Source organism: Harmonia axyridis, chromosome 1 (assembly GCF_914767665.1).
Source record: "Harmonia axyridis chromosome 1, icHarAxyr1.1, whole genome shotgun sequence".
Taxonomy (NCBI): Eukaryota; Metazoa; Arthropoda; class Insecta; order Coleoptera; family Coccinellidae; genus Harmonia; species Harmonia axyridis.
This window is the reverse complement of record NC_059501.1, coordinates 68,220,022-68,236,797: the sequence shown is the minus strand read 5'-3', so window position 1 is coordinate 68,236,797 and position 16,776 is coordinate 68,220,022. Positions and strand designations below refer to the sequence as shown.

The 16,776-nt window shown below is 32.5% G+C and overlaps 1 protein-coding gene across 1 annotated transcript in view; it reads right to left on the bottom strand.

The window, feature by feature from the left end:
* The window catches only part of LOC123686629 (uncharacterized MFS-type transporter C09D4.1-like), a 26,696-nt gene extending 10,729 nt beyond the window's left edge, over positions 1-15,967 (bottom strand). Inside the window, exons 1-3 of the mRNA XM_045626859.1 lie at positions 15,530-15,967; positions 5,190-5,292; positions 4,871-5,099 (exon numbers count right to left, since the gene is read on the bottom strand). Of these exons, the coding sequence (XP_045482815.1) occupies positions 4,871-5,099; positions 5,190-5,292; positions 15,530-15,684 (487 nt within the window). The 5' untranslated portion in view covers positions 15,685-15,967. The remainder of the gene's footprint in view (positions 1-4,870; positions 5,100-5,189; positions 5,293-15,529) is intronic.
* Between the last annotated feature and the right edge of the window lie 809 nt (positions 15,968-16,776).

Below are 16,776 nucleotides of genomic sequence, written 5' to 3'. Positions count from 1 at the left end.
GTGTGATGATCCCTTTCTTAATAAAAATATACACCACTGTCAATTTTGAGAGAACTGTTTCATTTCTGAAATCAACAGCGCTTTCAGATTGTATTCAATTCAACATTTCAATTGAAATTCATCAGACAGAAATATTCACAAAATTTTTTTGCCTTGATTGTCTTTCAGAAATATTCAATAAATACCATTACTAACTGTAATTTAAGAATGGATGAAATCTTTTTGACAATCATCCCTAATTTCCGATGTTTCAAAACTATTCAAAATATTCACCTTAAGCACAAGTGAAAATACCCGGATAATTTCACGCTACGTTGATATTCAAAAATATTGGTTCGTTGCTAAGTGATCGTTGTATCATATGCGTTGATGTGATAGGTTGAAATTTTTGAGGGAATAGCAATCATCATAATGTATACCTATGAATTCCAGACAAATGATTTTCATCGGTAAATTCAATTTTTTTCGAAAATATATTAGTTGAGATAATTATACCGTACAACAATCATAAAATCCGATGAATCAACATTTGCATCGATCGTTGATATTAGGCAACAAAAAAACCAGATTGTTTCGCAGAAAACGTAGAAAGTCGCACAAAATTGAATGTTACTTGATGTAGATTTGCGAAAGATTTCTTTGAAGAGACTTTCACTGTTATGATAGTAGGTATGTGGACTTTCTTGGAATCATTTCAGCCCACTCAAGAATATAAATTGATTGAAATAGTATAATATTTTGATGGCTAACAGACAATTATTATTATTTATCAACCAACTTTTTTAACTGATTGAAATATTTATTCGATATAGAACGAGGACAGCTACTTCATATTTTACTTATTTGCTCGATCATCCGCGTTTACACCAATAAATACTCGATCCAAACTGAAATATGTATTTAAAAATATATTTAAATATATTTTGAAAAATATTTGAAAATTAGTAAAATGTAGTGACACTACAAGTAAATTGAAGAGATTTTAAACAAAACTTCGATTAATTTCACATGGAATTTTTCATTCACTTCGCGCAGTAGTCAGGTGCAAAGAAAAACATTCAGATGGAGAAACACTGAATGAAAAATTTATCACCTAGACACCAATTTATGTTTTTTGTTGGATATTTTTTTAAAATTTTCCCTGTTTCTGGTGCTGCAATCAACATGAAATTTTCCATGAATCTGTTATTCCACATCTAAATGCAATTTCATCTATACATAATAATCTACAAAAAATATCCAAGGACTATTTTTACGCAACATCTAGTCGGATTTGTGTATCAACGAACTTAATTGTGTCATTCGAGATCCGAACGAAACCTGAAAATAGTTTCTAGTATTTTTCGAACTTTCCGTTCGAAAGTGATCATGTTTATGGCCGGACAGAATTAAATTCGATGGTTTCGTCTTCAGTGAGTCAAACTTTATCATTTAAGATCATCCTAGTCCGCAATTTAGAAAAATATTTCAAATTTATGAATCCGATTCTAGATTCTGAAAAGTGAATGCAATATATCAATTATTATAACTTGAACGAAATTTTATGCGATCAGTTTTCATTGTTATCTACAAAAACTCGCATCAAAACGTGAAATGGAAATTTCGAGATTTCTAGGAAGTCAAAACTCAACATAAATATAGGATTAAAGACGATAATTTACCGAATTCTCAAAATTATTTTCACAAAGCTGACACGAACAATTTATGTTGTTTGTGTCACTTTGATGTAAAATTGCAACGGTCCAGTCATTCTTAGTGAAAAAAATTGTGAGAACTTGATGATATAATTTGTTTCATAACAATATGACGGTATTTGTCTCTGATTCGCATCAATTTCCTAGTCTAAGTACGAAAGTAATTAATTTTGAAGGTCATAAAAAAGTTATTAATAGTGTCAAGATGGTACTGAGCAGTGTATTCGTGTTAGTCTTGATATATTTGGAAACCAAAAAATTTGTTACCATCTTATGGCTTAAAATCTGGACCCCATAATCCCCATAATAAGGGGAAGCTGAAACCATAACCCCTTCTGCTCAAAAGCATCAGATATCCATACCAAAAAAATTCGTTAAAATTTGATAATAATGAAATTTGACATGAGTGATCATTTCACATAAGAACTAACTTTGAACCTAGTTGAATAGTTGTTATTATGGAAATATTAGGAAAATTTTTCCATATTCTGTTGAAATTTTCTATGGTTCTGATTTGCGCAATCAACACGAATTTTATTAAATATATACGAAAATTCAAATTTTTATATTACCTCTAAACAAATAATGTGAAGTTGATCGAATTTAAATGAATTTTTTTCGATAGATATTCTGATGGATTATTTCTATGGTTCTGAACTGGAGCAGATCAATTATAACATGACTTCTATTATTAATAATTTTTCGATATTCTTTTTAAATTGTTCTACGAAATGGCATATCTTAAAAATCAGAATTCATCAGAATATTGAATGAATAATAAATTGAAATTTGGAACTGAAGCAATTTGAATTAAACATCACATATTCACATAATGATTATTCTCTTTATCTCACGGAACATCCTAACTATCCAACAATAAATATTGTCTCGTGGAATTTGAACCCAAGGATACATAGTTATTTGTTTGAACTTTTCAAGGAAATATATAATTTCACATTTCCGGAATGGGATTCCTCTTCGTATATGTTTATACCAATATTGAATTTAATGAATTTATTATGAAATTAAATTTCATTTGACTCAATACTGTAATTATTGCTACTAAGTTCTACAACCCAAAAAGAAAAATTTGACAAAACATTTTTTTGTAAATCTCACTCTGTCTAAAATATTGACTGAAATTGTGTAAGAAAGCAGTGAAGTTGAAGATATTTGAGGCATCATTTTGCGTGAACATTTGTCCATGAGAAAGCATCGCTCGAAATGATTTCGGTTGATCAAAAGCAATGTTTATTTTGAGAGCTGTTCGGAGCTAGTTGAATGGAATAAATTAATTATTTACTTTATGCCAAACTGCTCTGAACGTGATGAAATTTTCCAGTCCTACCAATATAGTAGTGTTGATTACGAATCCCAAGTCGATAAACTCTGATCGCATTATTTAAAAAATTCCCAAAAAAAAAAACAACAAATATTCACCTAAAACCTCAAAAAAACCCTCGCCTAACCCAACCTTACAGATATTAGGTTAGGTTAGATAAGAAATGATTTTTGATGGCTGTGAAGTGAACTTGGAGAATATTTCTTGTTTCTTTTTAGGATTTTTTTTTAAACGTGATGAGAGTTCGTCAAGATTTTTTTTTTTTTTGAAATGAAGTTATCTGCAAGTGCTCAATCCAAACTTGGGGACGAGCTGATTTCGATACAGAGTGGTGTAAGAAATCTAGGACTATGTAACAGGCCAATTGAAAAGTATACCATAGTAGAACCCATTTTTTTGGCAAGATTTGATTTTATCATTCAACATAGTTGCCTTCGAGGGCGATACAGCGGTTTTTGGCGATCTTTCAACTTTTCGATACCATTTTTGTAGTACCAGTACGATTTGTCTTTCGCTTCATAATAGGCATCAGTTTCGGCGAGTACTTCTTCATTGGCGCTAAATTTCTTTCCAGCGAGCATTTTTTTGAGTTCTGAGAACAGGAAAAAGACGCTAAGGCCAGATCTAGCGAATACGGTGGATGCAGAATTCATGCAATTTTGACATTGTTTTCATTGATTTGTGACACGGCGCATTGTCCTGATGAAACAGCACCTTTTTTTCTTCAAATGGGGCCATTTTTGAACAAATTCATCCTTTAACCGATCCAATAACGTTATATAATAATTGCTGTTGATGGTCTGGTTTTTTTGACGGTAATCAATGAAGATTATACCTTGCGCATCCCAAAATACTGATACCATAACCTTGCTAGCTGACTGTTGTGTTTTCATTCGCTTTGGATGCGGTTCATCGTGTGCAGTCCACTCAGCTGACTGTCGATTGGACTCCGGAGTGAAATGATGGAGTCATGTTTCATCCATTGTCACATATCGACGCAAAAATTCAGATTTATTTCACTTAAACAGCTTCAAACACTGCTCAGAATCACTAACACGTTGTTGCTTTTGATCGATTGTGAGCTCTTGCGGCACCCAATTTGCACACAGCTTTCTCATGTACAGATATTCGTGAATGATATGGTGTACACGTTCAGATGATATCTTCACAATGTCCGCTACCTCGATCAACTTCACTTTACGGTCATTCAAAATAATTTTGTGAAATTTTTTGATTTTTTCGTCGATGACAGCCACGAAATTATTTTTTCCATCTTCTTCCAAATAACAAGAGTAGCTCACTCACAACGCAATATCTCACAAACTAATGGTCAGACTTCTGTCAAATTTTGAAAATTATTGTTTGAAGATTGGTACCTACTAACTAAAATCATATGGATTCAATACTAGCACCGCCATCTGTGCATCATCAGGCCTAATATGGATAAAACCTTTCGGTTCAGAACACATAATGCCTCTTGTGTACAAAAATCGTTCGCAAGCTTGCAACTAGTGCATTCCCACAGAAGATCTCCTCTTCTACTATCCAGTATTTATCCTTATCCTTCTACTTTTTGAGTGTTGTCTTGAAAGGAGATCAAATATCGAAATAATTTCACAGAAAAAATATATTCACATTGAATGAAGAAATATTTGGTCTTACTGTCAGTAAATGATAGTTAATTATAGAGAAAATATTTGGAATTTCTCTACCACTACATGTAAATTCACTGAACAATGTAATTTAAAATGCTACTCACGAAATTCAATCAATCTTAAATGCATAATGTATATGTATAGGTATCAGTAGCATAAATAATTCAACTCAATCTTACCTATTTGTGTACCGAACAAGCCGATTGCACATGCTGTGGACACTTCATCGGCACCAAACCAGGAGGAGGCAACTTTTGAAGGAATTATAAGCATAAAAATCTGAGATATCGCTATTATAGACTGAGAGATCAGGACGACATAATATCTGTCAGGCAGTGTAGCAAAAACCTTTAAGCAGTTTCCAAGAACTGTTAAGGTTGCACTTATAATGGCGGTGGTCTTCAAACTCTAAAAAAGCATTCTTTTCAGGTTGGCGTTTTATATATTGTTCAGAAGTTCATGAATGGTATGGAGTTCTTGGCTGATATTCATACTCACGGTATTCTCAACAATATATCCCACAGGAGCGAAGAATATTATGAAGGCAGCCATGAAGACCATCGCACTCATGTCAATGAGTAACGAATCTACGCCATAATACCTGAAAATTAAAAATTTCCATGAGAAAACATAAGAAGAACATGCTTTTAGTACAAAGATACAGGACAAGTTTCATAGTCTGAATTAGTGTTGAAATATGTGTATTAAATTAATTCTTTAATAGGATAAGGGGTTCTTAATGATGCAGTTTATCAAACATTCCCAACAGGTATGATTCTTGAATGCTGTTATCGATGAAATTTTCAAGGATTCAAGGTTACATATATAAGACCAATATTCAGTACTCAAAAGAATTAATAGCTTGGACATCTTTTGAAATATCCTCTATAAATCAAAGTTTTTTCAAAATTCGTTTAATTAACGAATTCCCTCTAATAAACTACATTGAATATTCTTTGGAACAAGCCTATTGGCAGAAGTGTCACTTCCATTTTTTAATTTGTACGAAATAGCGGAATGTATTTCTAACCATTGTAAATAGCCTAGATATAACTATATCTGGTGCCTGAGAACTTGTGTATTTGATAAAATGAGATATGGAATGCATTTTTACTTCTTCTCAAACTGTATGAGAATAATTAGTAATTTAATGTTTAAGTAGAAGTAAAAATGAACTCCATATCTTATTTTACACAAATTCTGAAAATCCAATTGTTGTTCCTTAGAGTAAAGATGGTTTTTTAGCCTCATTCGAATAAAAATTCTATCAAATGTAGACAAAAAATAGAGAAAACCGGCCAGCAAAATCCCCAAACCTCATATGCTTGAATCATTTTTTTTGTAGGAACATTTGAGAAATATCGATGACCATTAAGAAATCACTAGAAGGATACAAGTGATTGATCAAATACAAGCACCATGTGATGAAAAGTAAGCATTGAATATTCAAAAACAAAAAGTATATTGAGGAAATGGGAAAATTTTACCAATTTCGATAATTTTTTCGACAGATTACTGACGATTTCATCTTCATCATATTCTGATATAGATTTTACGAGCAGGTAGATGGTTACATTGACATAAAAGAACAAAGAATTGAATTTTGCTTCAATTTCTGAATATCCTGTGAAAAAATTTATGACCTGAATGATTTCTTGCTACGACATTTCCACGCCTTCGCTTTTCAGAACAATTGGTTTTTTATTTATAAAAATATCTATATTCTTGAAGAAAAATCACAAAAGACGGGTTTTAATGTAACAATGCAATAATTCTTTGTCTTTGAAAAAATAATTTAAGAATTTGGCTATGTCTTTCTGCTATGATGATAAGCAGTTTCCATAACAATATAATTGTCGAGAAGATTTTTGTGATCGAATTACATATTAATTAATAGTTGTACTTCTTCTTCAGGTGTCATCTCCTCTCAGAAGATTGGCCATCAAAATTCATCTTCGACACTGCAGCCCTAAATAACTAAACAGAACTGCACTTGTACCATTGTCTCAGGTTGTTTAACCAGGAGATCCATCTTCTTTCAATGTTTCTTCTTCCCTGTATTGCCTTTTTCGTATTTTGAAATTGTTACATGAACGATAAGTGCAATCAAATAAAAGATGAGACCAGAAGAATTGGCACAAGCAGTTGTTTCACAAGATGATATAGTCGTCCAATTCGGTATATCGCAGATAACTTCAGCCATCCTCTCAGTACGCAGCCGATGCGATACAAAGATTTAGAGAAACCTGTTCATACATAAGAAAACCTAGGCAAGGAAGACGAACAGCCACTTACAAAATGGAAGATCGATTTTTTTGCCTCTAGGTTTTTCGAGAACAAACAGCCTCTGCTCCAGCTTCATCTACAAAATTGGCAGATGTGCATGGTACTTCAGGTTCACCTGATATCGAACACTGACGGTTGAGAGAACAGAATTTAATATGTCGTGTACTTGCTACTGAATGCAGGTCATCGAAAACATCGCCAGGAATTTGCTCGAGCTCATGCAGATTGGGGCATAAACAACTGACGAACCGTTTTCTTCGCATACGAATAGTGTTTTACGCGATATACGCCTGAAGGGCCTCAAAAAACTGGCGGAGGCCTGGAAAACCATACTGACATAGTTTTTTCCACCTGAGTGCAATTTGGTGGCGAAGATGTGATGATGTGGGCCGGTCTTGCTTTGAGAGCCCGAACAGGACTCGTTACTCTTCAGAAAGGTGTTAATACTGATAGATACATTAGAGGGTGCGAAATAACTCTTTTATAGGAAAAAATGTCCTGCTTATGCACGACAATTCCCGATCGTACATAGAACAAATAACCAGACAATATTTATTAAGACGAGGCCAAGCCTATTGAACATGTTTGGGATACACGATGGTAGTGAATTATGAAAAACTACAGCGAATTTAAAACTTCAGTCGCATAAGCACTAGCAATGTGGAATGAGTGGAATCAGATATACGAAGAGGAGGTTTTTGCTTTTATTGAATTTATACAAGAAATAATGAGAGCTGTTGTTCAGGCTCGTAGAGGAAATACTCGATGTTAATGAATATATCACAACATCACTGTCAGTCATGTTATTGTTTTGATTATTGCATTATTTTCTTCAAACTTGTATTGGTTCTTCATCGGTATAAATATTTTTTAAGAAAAATGGAGCTTGAAAATGTCGAACTAAGAAATAACAAAAAAATGCAATCTTTTGTGCTACTCTATATAAAACAAAGTTTTCATCCATCTTGTTCTTGAAATCGATATAAGTTTATGATGAAGATGGAAGCATCAGCATTTTTTCAAAAAATCATCAAGCTTGGTAAAGAAAACTCTAAGTTATTCAAGATTCAATCCAAGCGAATTTTTTTCCGCCGTGTTGATTTTGAAATCTACTTTAATACGCCAATAATACCCTCCAATGGACTGTTGAAAACCAATAAATACATCGTATTGCACGTGATAGAAACGTCACCCTACCCAGAAGATAGATACCGCAGCTCAACTGTGACCATTAACATTGGACACCGCCTGTAGCGAGATAGTAAATAGAAGTTTCATTCATTCATACCAGTATAGATGAATGAAGGATTGGAAAGGGCAAGATCAGCAGATAGTACTATTATTGGCTTATTATCTTCAATAAAAACCTTAGGCATCGTTCAACGAAATAATCTTTGTGTACGCTCAGTACGCTGTAACCTTTCAAGCATGCGTAAAGATATTGTGGAACGACGAGGTGCTCTTCCATTTGTTGTATTTGGAAGATACAAATTAGCATGTATCATTGACTATTCTTGATTATAGCGGCATCATAACATCAATAAGAATGCCGGAAAAAAATTTCAGATCATGATAAATGATGATGGACCTTCCTATTGTTGTTGACAATCTTATCCGACAATCAAAACAGGATGACCCATTTTAAAAGATCCGCTGAAATAACTACATGGGGAGAGTCAGGATCAAAAAATGTATCAAATGAAAGTTTCTTAGCCTTTAGGGGTACACGGAATACAGACATTCAATGTGACCTAGGAGTTTGAGTTCAAGGTCAAGTATATTTTATGATTAAGGAATATTCTTTTTATTTGCAGAATCTCAGTCTTCAAAAAAAAAAACTGGGAATATTTCATCTCTTTCATTGTTTCCACTGATTCGACATGAACATTCTTTTTTCATTCTATAAACCTACAAAAAACGCAATATTTTTATTTTGAAAAGTCGTTCTCCTTTAAATCTATAGAACACACAAATTTATCTGTGGTTTAGGTTGGATTCGAAGGAAACTTGAAATTGAAAAATGTTTGAAAAATGTGGAGTTTCCGATCGAGCGATCAATCGACTCGTTAGTTATAGTTTGAAAAATATGGTGTATCCCAAAATGAACACAAAAATGGTTCGATCGTGACAATCATAGCGATGGAAGTTTTGTGAAACCTGCAATACGACAATTTAAACTTCTTCTCATAACAATATGTAGGAAAAATTTAATATTTCAAGAAACTGGAAATTGTCATTCAGAAAAAATGTACTTGAACACGACCGTGAAACTATTAAATGAATTCAAAAATTTTCTGAATTAAGGATGATTCAAAATTCAAGAAATTAAATTAAATATTCAATTATTTTCATCTTACACCTTTTTTTAAAAAATACGTTAACGAAAATAAATAAAGCAAATAAGTTCCCAATTATCTTAGGCCTCTGAATAATAATAATGACTTCATTTAACTGTCGACTACTGAAAACAATCAAATTAACATCCAATTATTTTAGGAAATTCCACAGAAGTAGGTAGGTATATGAAATTAACTATTGTCTTTACAATCAAATTCTTCTGAATGAAATAATTTCGATAACATGAATCAATCAAAGAAAAAATTTTCATTTCTGTCGAATTGAAAGAGAAAGATATAAATATATATTTGTTATAGGGAAAGATTAAATTCCGTAGGTTTTTAACACTCATAAAAGTCATAATAAACAAAAACTTAGATTCAGGAATTTGATTTATGATCAAAAAAGGATGCATTTATAAAAAAAATTGCTATAAAATTACAATTGAAATCACAGTGTTATCTACATTAATATTGAACACCAACATTCTTGATTCACAATTCGAAATAACCTAGAATAATATTCTACATTACAAAATTAGTTATTCGATTTTTAAAATATTTTCAAGAATTCGGTAGGTTATTAGGAGTATTAAAATAAACAGTTGAGTCAAATGGGAGAGCTTTCATGTCTTAAATATTACAAAAAGTTGAATATAAAAATGTCGAAGGTACATAAAATTCAGCAGTGGTGTATCCAGACATTAGCCTTAGGGGGGTAAAGAGTTATGAACGAAAACAATTTTGGTTATTCGTTTCCAATGTCCTTTGAAATTACGTCTTGAGATTCATTTCCACCTGTCGAAGTGTCAGCTGTTGTATTCAAACGCGAAGAACTTGAAGATTCGACTGCATCAATTTTCGTTATTTTGAAGACGTTTCCCAAAGAAGTTTGTTTACTCACAATAAGATTTTTATTAGTTTTGAGATCATACAACATACATGAAAAGTTCAAAATGGAATATAATAGAGACTATAATAGAAAAATTTCACGTCATCCACCCCAAACTAATCAACAGAATATGTATACTAAACCTACTGACCTATATTTGAGAATGAAAATGTTAACGCAGTAAGTAGGTAATGGAATCCAAAGTAAGAGATCCTTTGCAACAAAAGGATAATTAGATATAATATGATATTACTTATTTACTACTCGATGTACTATTATGGGGTCATTCAAAATTAGGGAATTTGCTATCAGGGGTTCCACTGATTCAATTCGAGACTGTTCCGAGCTTTTACTTCAGGATCTCATTAATTTTTAGGTGATTGTTTATCATCAAGATGGCATTTATAACCCATAGGTAAACAATTATTGTGCCGATGACAGTCGGATCACATCGAGTACTTTGATATAACCGCTGATTGAGGAATCCGTTCAATTTTTGCATTATTATTGCAATTATTGAGCGTTGTGCTTTATAACGAATATATTCCTCTTGTGGGGGGATATATCCCCCTATCCTCCCTGTTGGGTACGCTACTGAAATTCAGATTCATTTTCAAACAGTTTCGAAGGTTTATTACTAAACTAACAAATGAGCTCATAGACGGAGAATCTGAAATATATACCCAACCATTGTTCTGAACTATGAATTTCACACTATGGTATATTATTTCCACTTTCAATGCAAGATATCTACACACAGAATGTGAGAAAATTTCAATGAATATGCTGCAGACGGATTTGAAACTGCAGTTATTCCGAAACTTGAATGGAAATTTCAAAAATTTATAATTTTCAAAATTCAAAAACCATATTCTTAAGCTGAAAGGATCAATGCGGTATAGCAACCAATTTTGTGGACAATTTCATGAAAATATTTATGATAGTATCCCAGAAAAGCATTAAACAGAGGACAGAGGAACTTTCAGAATCTCACATTCCAAGAATCAAACAAATATTCCCCAGAATTATTATATAGACTATGACCTAGAAAACATGTCAATCTTTTCCGTCATTCCTTGCATTTTATCTAGGAAGAATCCGCAGAAAATGTTCATCCTTGAACGATAAATAGTCAATTATTTAATAAACAATAGGGAAAATCATATAAGCCTATACCGTTATCATTTTTCGATTCATATTGTCGTTTTTAATCTGTGGTATATCTTCTAGATATACCTATATCTATATAGAATCCATGAAGGTGCAAGTGATAATTATTAAATTTGATGTAATCGCATGTCACCGTCTGTTTATTTTGGAAATTACATAATTAATCTTTCTTGAGTATCTTGAACGATATTCAATCTCCCTTATCTCATGAAACGTTCTCTGCCAAAGGGTGTGGCACTGCTCTTTTCGCGCATCAAAAATTAATACTTCACTCCAAGTTCTTTCGTTTTTGAAACACATCATATCAACCGTTCTGCGTTGAAGTCCGAGGTAAAATCATGAAGTTCCATTATAAAGGTAAAGGTGTACATGGCAGGAACCACTGAGTTGCCTTAGTAATGATTTCATCATCCCGGGATGAAACACCGCAGTCCCCAAGAGAGGGCGCTTTTTAAAGATTGGTTATTTCATAACACAAATACCCATATTTTCATCCAAAAAGTGATCACAATGCTTGCACTATTGTCGATAGACTCGAAAACAATTGTGAAACATGTTCGCTTTGAGTTCAAAAAGTAACGAATTAATCTCAAGTGAAGATGAACTAAATGGAAAAAACTCGAGACAGAACAGAACAGAACACACCAAGAGCTCCCTCGGATGGTGCAGAACTGCATATTTAGTTTATCTAGATAAGGTTTTCCGCTGATGAGATCCTCTTGAAATTGGGATGAACATTCAAATAATAATCAGAGATATATGGTTTTTCTATAAAAGGTCTCATTTTGATATTAAAATAATGAACAATTTGCATATTTTCGGCTGTATGTGCTCGATAAGTTCAGGAATTTCATTTTTAAAACTTGAATCGATTGCGGATCATTGCCATAGATCTTTGCATGAAGAAAAATCATAAGATCTCCAGAGGTCAAGGTGCTTCACGATCCAAAAGTGCTTCACTGTTTTGCCAACCTTGACTGCACAATCTTCACCATTTTTGTAGTGAATTTTTATATTTTCAGTGCTTTGTTGAAGCGTTGCACTTTGAGTAATGGCGTATGTGCCATTTTTCAAGTGCCAAAAGATAATAGCATCGGAAGTGACAGCTGCACAGATAACGGGGGCTATTGAAAATAAAACTTCTTTCTGGAAAACCCTCTATATCTATAAGCGAAATTTAAACTTGGCTGTATCTGTTATAATCGAAATATTATTCAATTATTCAGATAGATATAGATATTCTGCTGAATTTTCAATAGTGCCTGTCAAGTTATCCATACGCAAAATCTCAACTTGGTCAACTTGAAATTTTGCATTTCTGTATTTTCCAAATACGATTGTGTGAAATTCTTACGTAGTTTCGAAATTATTAGTGAAACAAAATTTCCACATTTTCGAAACCCATCATTAATATTCGAGACTCGTACCTATCATGTTAAATTGAAGTCTTTAAGTTTTTTCTATTCGAGAGTTATCGTGAGTCGTACAAAATGGAATTTCACCACTAATTCATCACATTATTATCTTTTGATATCATTCCCGGATCAAAATTCGAAAATGACGGACATCGTAGTGAAATGTCAATTCAGGTAACAAACCCACAAAAATGAAATTACTTCATTCAGTCAATATTTAGGTTCCAGAAAAAAGACCATCGAATCAAAATATATTCTCAAGTGAATTCAGGATATTGAACTTCACCTTGTTCAACGCTGACCCTGCTCAATGCTGACCTTGTAAAAAAAGGACGGAAATATGACGTGAATTCTCTCATCTCATCAACTGTGTTTTTCGTAATCGGAAATAATTCTCATGACAAAAATCGTACGGAAATTATATACCTACTTAGAATAATCCATTTACATAATATCCCATAATATTGTAACTTTATATTATGTTTTTTGTCCAAATTGTATCAGCGAATTTGTATTCTTTTCCATAAAGCATAGTCTGAAGGTATGACTTATCTTTTGTATTACTTATTAAATGTTGCTTCACAGCAGATTTTAACCGAATAATAAAAATTAATTGTTTTAAATCCTTGCCAATTTTGGCTCAAACCTGCTATTATTTTACTTTAAATTTTCGAAGCTAGTGAGCTCATTCATCCTAGAATGTTTTAAAGCCTCTTTTATGAAAATTATTCCGTTCACGGACGTATACATATAATTTAATATTTCTCCTGAATAAGTCAATCAAACGTTATCGTTTGACAAGATTTCATGCTAGAAATGTGTACATTCCATACATTTGGGAAATAACTGCGCTAGTCTGAAAATGCTTATTAAAATAACTTTATCGAGCGTTTTCTTTCTGGAATAGTTACACTATCCGAAGAATTCCAAATATTTTTAGTTGCTAACGAATCTTTAGTCTCCCGATATGACAAATCGGCATCAAAACTCCATGAAAAAGAGTGTGGTTATCAATTTAAGAGCCTGATAATCACTATTTGAAATTGAAAGGAATGATGCTAGCAAAGTTATTCAATATAAAACCGTGAAACATACTCACACTCATAGAATGTCTCAAATAACTCAAAAAGAATCTGATAATAAATATTGTATTGCTAGTGTAAACATGCGTCTTCTTGTATATAATTTCCGAGAAAATATACAATATTTTATAACCGAAACTACATGGGACCACAACTTTACATTAAAAAAATATTTAATCATTATCCATTTTGAGTTATTATGAACCCTACAAAATAAAATTTTTCTAAACCTATTTCAATCCAAAATTAACATTTACTTCAAACTTCATAGTTGAATTTTTCTAAGAAATTCTCTTTCGACATAGTTTTGGATTTTCATTCAAAGAGCTATTATATGTTTTTTTGTGAAAAGGTGTTACAAAAAGCGATGAAAAATCTAATAAATAATGTCGAAAATTGTAATCAAATCAAACTTAAAACTTCAATAGGAATATCTACTCCTACACGAGATCTGATGACATTTATTACATTGATTTGGCACCAATATCTTCCATACATGGCGTCTTAATCTCTAATCATGAATAAGCTTCCATAATTTTCTGAGTTTATTTATTTGAACTATTTTCAGTGTTTAATTGACTAACTATTGATTTTTATTCAAGAATCAATGTGAGTGAAACGAAGACCACGACTTATAATCTTGAAAAAAGGTTCTTATACGAATGTAAATATAAATAGGTATTATATATTTCATATGAATCACATGGCTTTTGTAATTACTGAAATATTTCAAAATTTTGAATCGGAATAATTATCCGAAATATCAGATTCAATAGGAAACTAATAGATATAATAGATTAACAGATAGAAACAGATTATCTGTTATCACTCTCTCAAAATATTCAAATAGGTATCACTCATGAAAATTATAAAAAACCCATTCTCTCCTACTTCAAGTTATTGCCATGTCAAGGAATATAAAAAATGAATACCTAAGTGATAAAAAAGAAATCAGTTAAAAATTTAATTGTATGATAGAAAATTGCACGAAACAATTTTCGATACTTGAAAGATAAACAAATCATTATATTAAACGTAGGTAGTCAACGATAACAGCAGTTCTCATCATGGCATTGAAAATAACGTCAAGGAATTGAAAATAATTCATCCTTGGTCATCTCAAAAAAATCGAATGTAAATTATAAAACATAAACAAAACCCCAGTAAATTTTCCTTTCGAACACTAGGTTATATACAAATATAATATAAAAGGTGTTTAAGTTGATTCATTATCATTGGGAATCAACTATCTAATTTGTTGTCACTATTAACAAAAGATATTTACATAAAATAGAAAGTTAATAAATTATGAGTAACATTAATTGCAGATTCAGATTAACAAGTAGTTTATCTGATAAAAATTATTTTCATTGCGAATATCAAGTAGCTATCAAAGTACTGAATCAAAAGCAGGAAATGAGGAATCTTTTGTTTAGGTTGTTCTTCAATTAATGTAAACAGAAAGCATTATCTCTAATGTCACTATTCAAATACATAAACATAATTTCCAAAACATCCGAATTTCGCCGTTCTGTTCTCATTGCGAAAAATATTCGCGATAAGATTGACCGACATAAATATTTATGAAAATTGATGAGTAATGAACAAGGACAATCCGTTCGATAACAAGCGTGAACTTCGTGTTGATTCTACTTACTTTTTCAAAATATCGGCAATGATCGTGAACTGCAAAAACTGCGAGAAATTTATCGCAGCATACAGGCCGAAGATAAAGATTACGACCCATCTGTACTTGTAGAGTTTGATCGTATCGTCCGGAGTCAACACTTGCACACTGCTACAACTTTCCATTTCCAACACACTGTGGCCCGATGCCGAGGATTTGAATGAATATACTGGTGGCTTGTATCCGACGAAGTTCTACGGCCGATTACTCAGTTTGTTCGATTTCAATGTCATTCCGTATTCGTATTCATTTGGAACAGTCAAGATAAAAGAGATTACTGGCGGTTATCTAATGCGTGAGGTTGTGGTCTTAGATTTAATTAGGGGGGAATATAATAGATTTCGTTAAATTCGTTCGACCGAACGGTGGAAAGACGAGTTGCGAAGTCGCCGAACTCCTAGTTGCGACAGAAATATTTTTCGACCGCTCGAATCTCGAGCGTAAGTTACAAGATAATAGATAACGTGCACTACCAGGACCAGGTATAAAGACCGTTGCAGCTTGCACCCCCTATCGGCTTAGTCCTTGACATTCAACCATGTGGACCAACTGCTAAAAACCTTTATTTCCAACATTTTTGAGGCAGATCCTACCTAAATATACAGGGCATTAAACCAGTTGTTGAAAATCTGCGGATTTCCATCCGAATTTACCATCGCATTTTTTTCGGATTTCGTATTTTGTTTTTTTCGATTTTTTTTCAAGCGCAATCTGTTTGGAAAAACTTTCGAATATGAAATTTCTTTAATTAAGCTACGAACTTAGGCACTAGAAGTTAAGCTGGTTCAGTAAATGATTTTTTTCTAATTTTGTTGTACCGGGTTTTTCACCATAATTTGACCCCCCCTTTAACTTTGTTACTAATAGAGGTACAAAAAATGTTTTCTATAAAAGTTTCACGAAATCGACTAGTGTTTTCAAAAATGATTTCACAAAACAAAAAATATACAGAGTGGGCAACATATTGATTGCAACTCCATTTTTTCAAATAGAACACCCTGTATATTTTTCTATATTTGACTAGCTCTTTTTCCCCTGATTTCGAATATATAACATTTGTTTGGCCTATCTCTCTTATTCTGAGTACCACAGTGTTTCAAATTTTAAGATCCACCTGGCAAGTTAAGTAATCAGTTTTCAAGTGGAAGGCTGCGATAATTCAAAATGCTCTTTTTTGAGTTATCTCGTTGGCAACGTAAGGACGTTTTGATACTTTT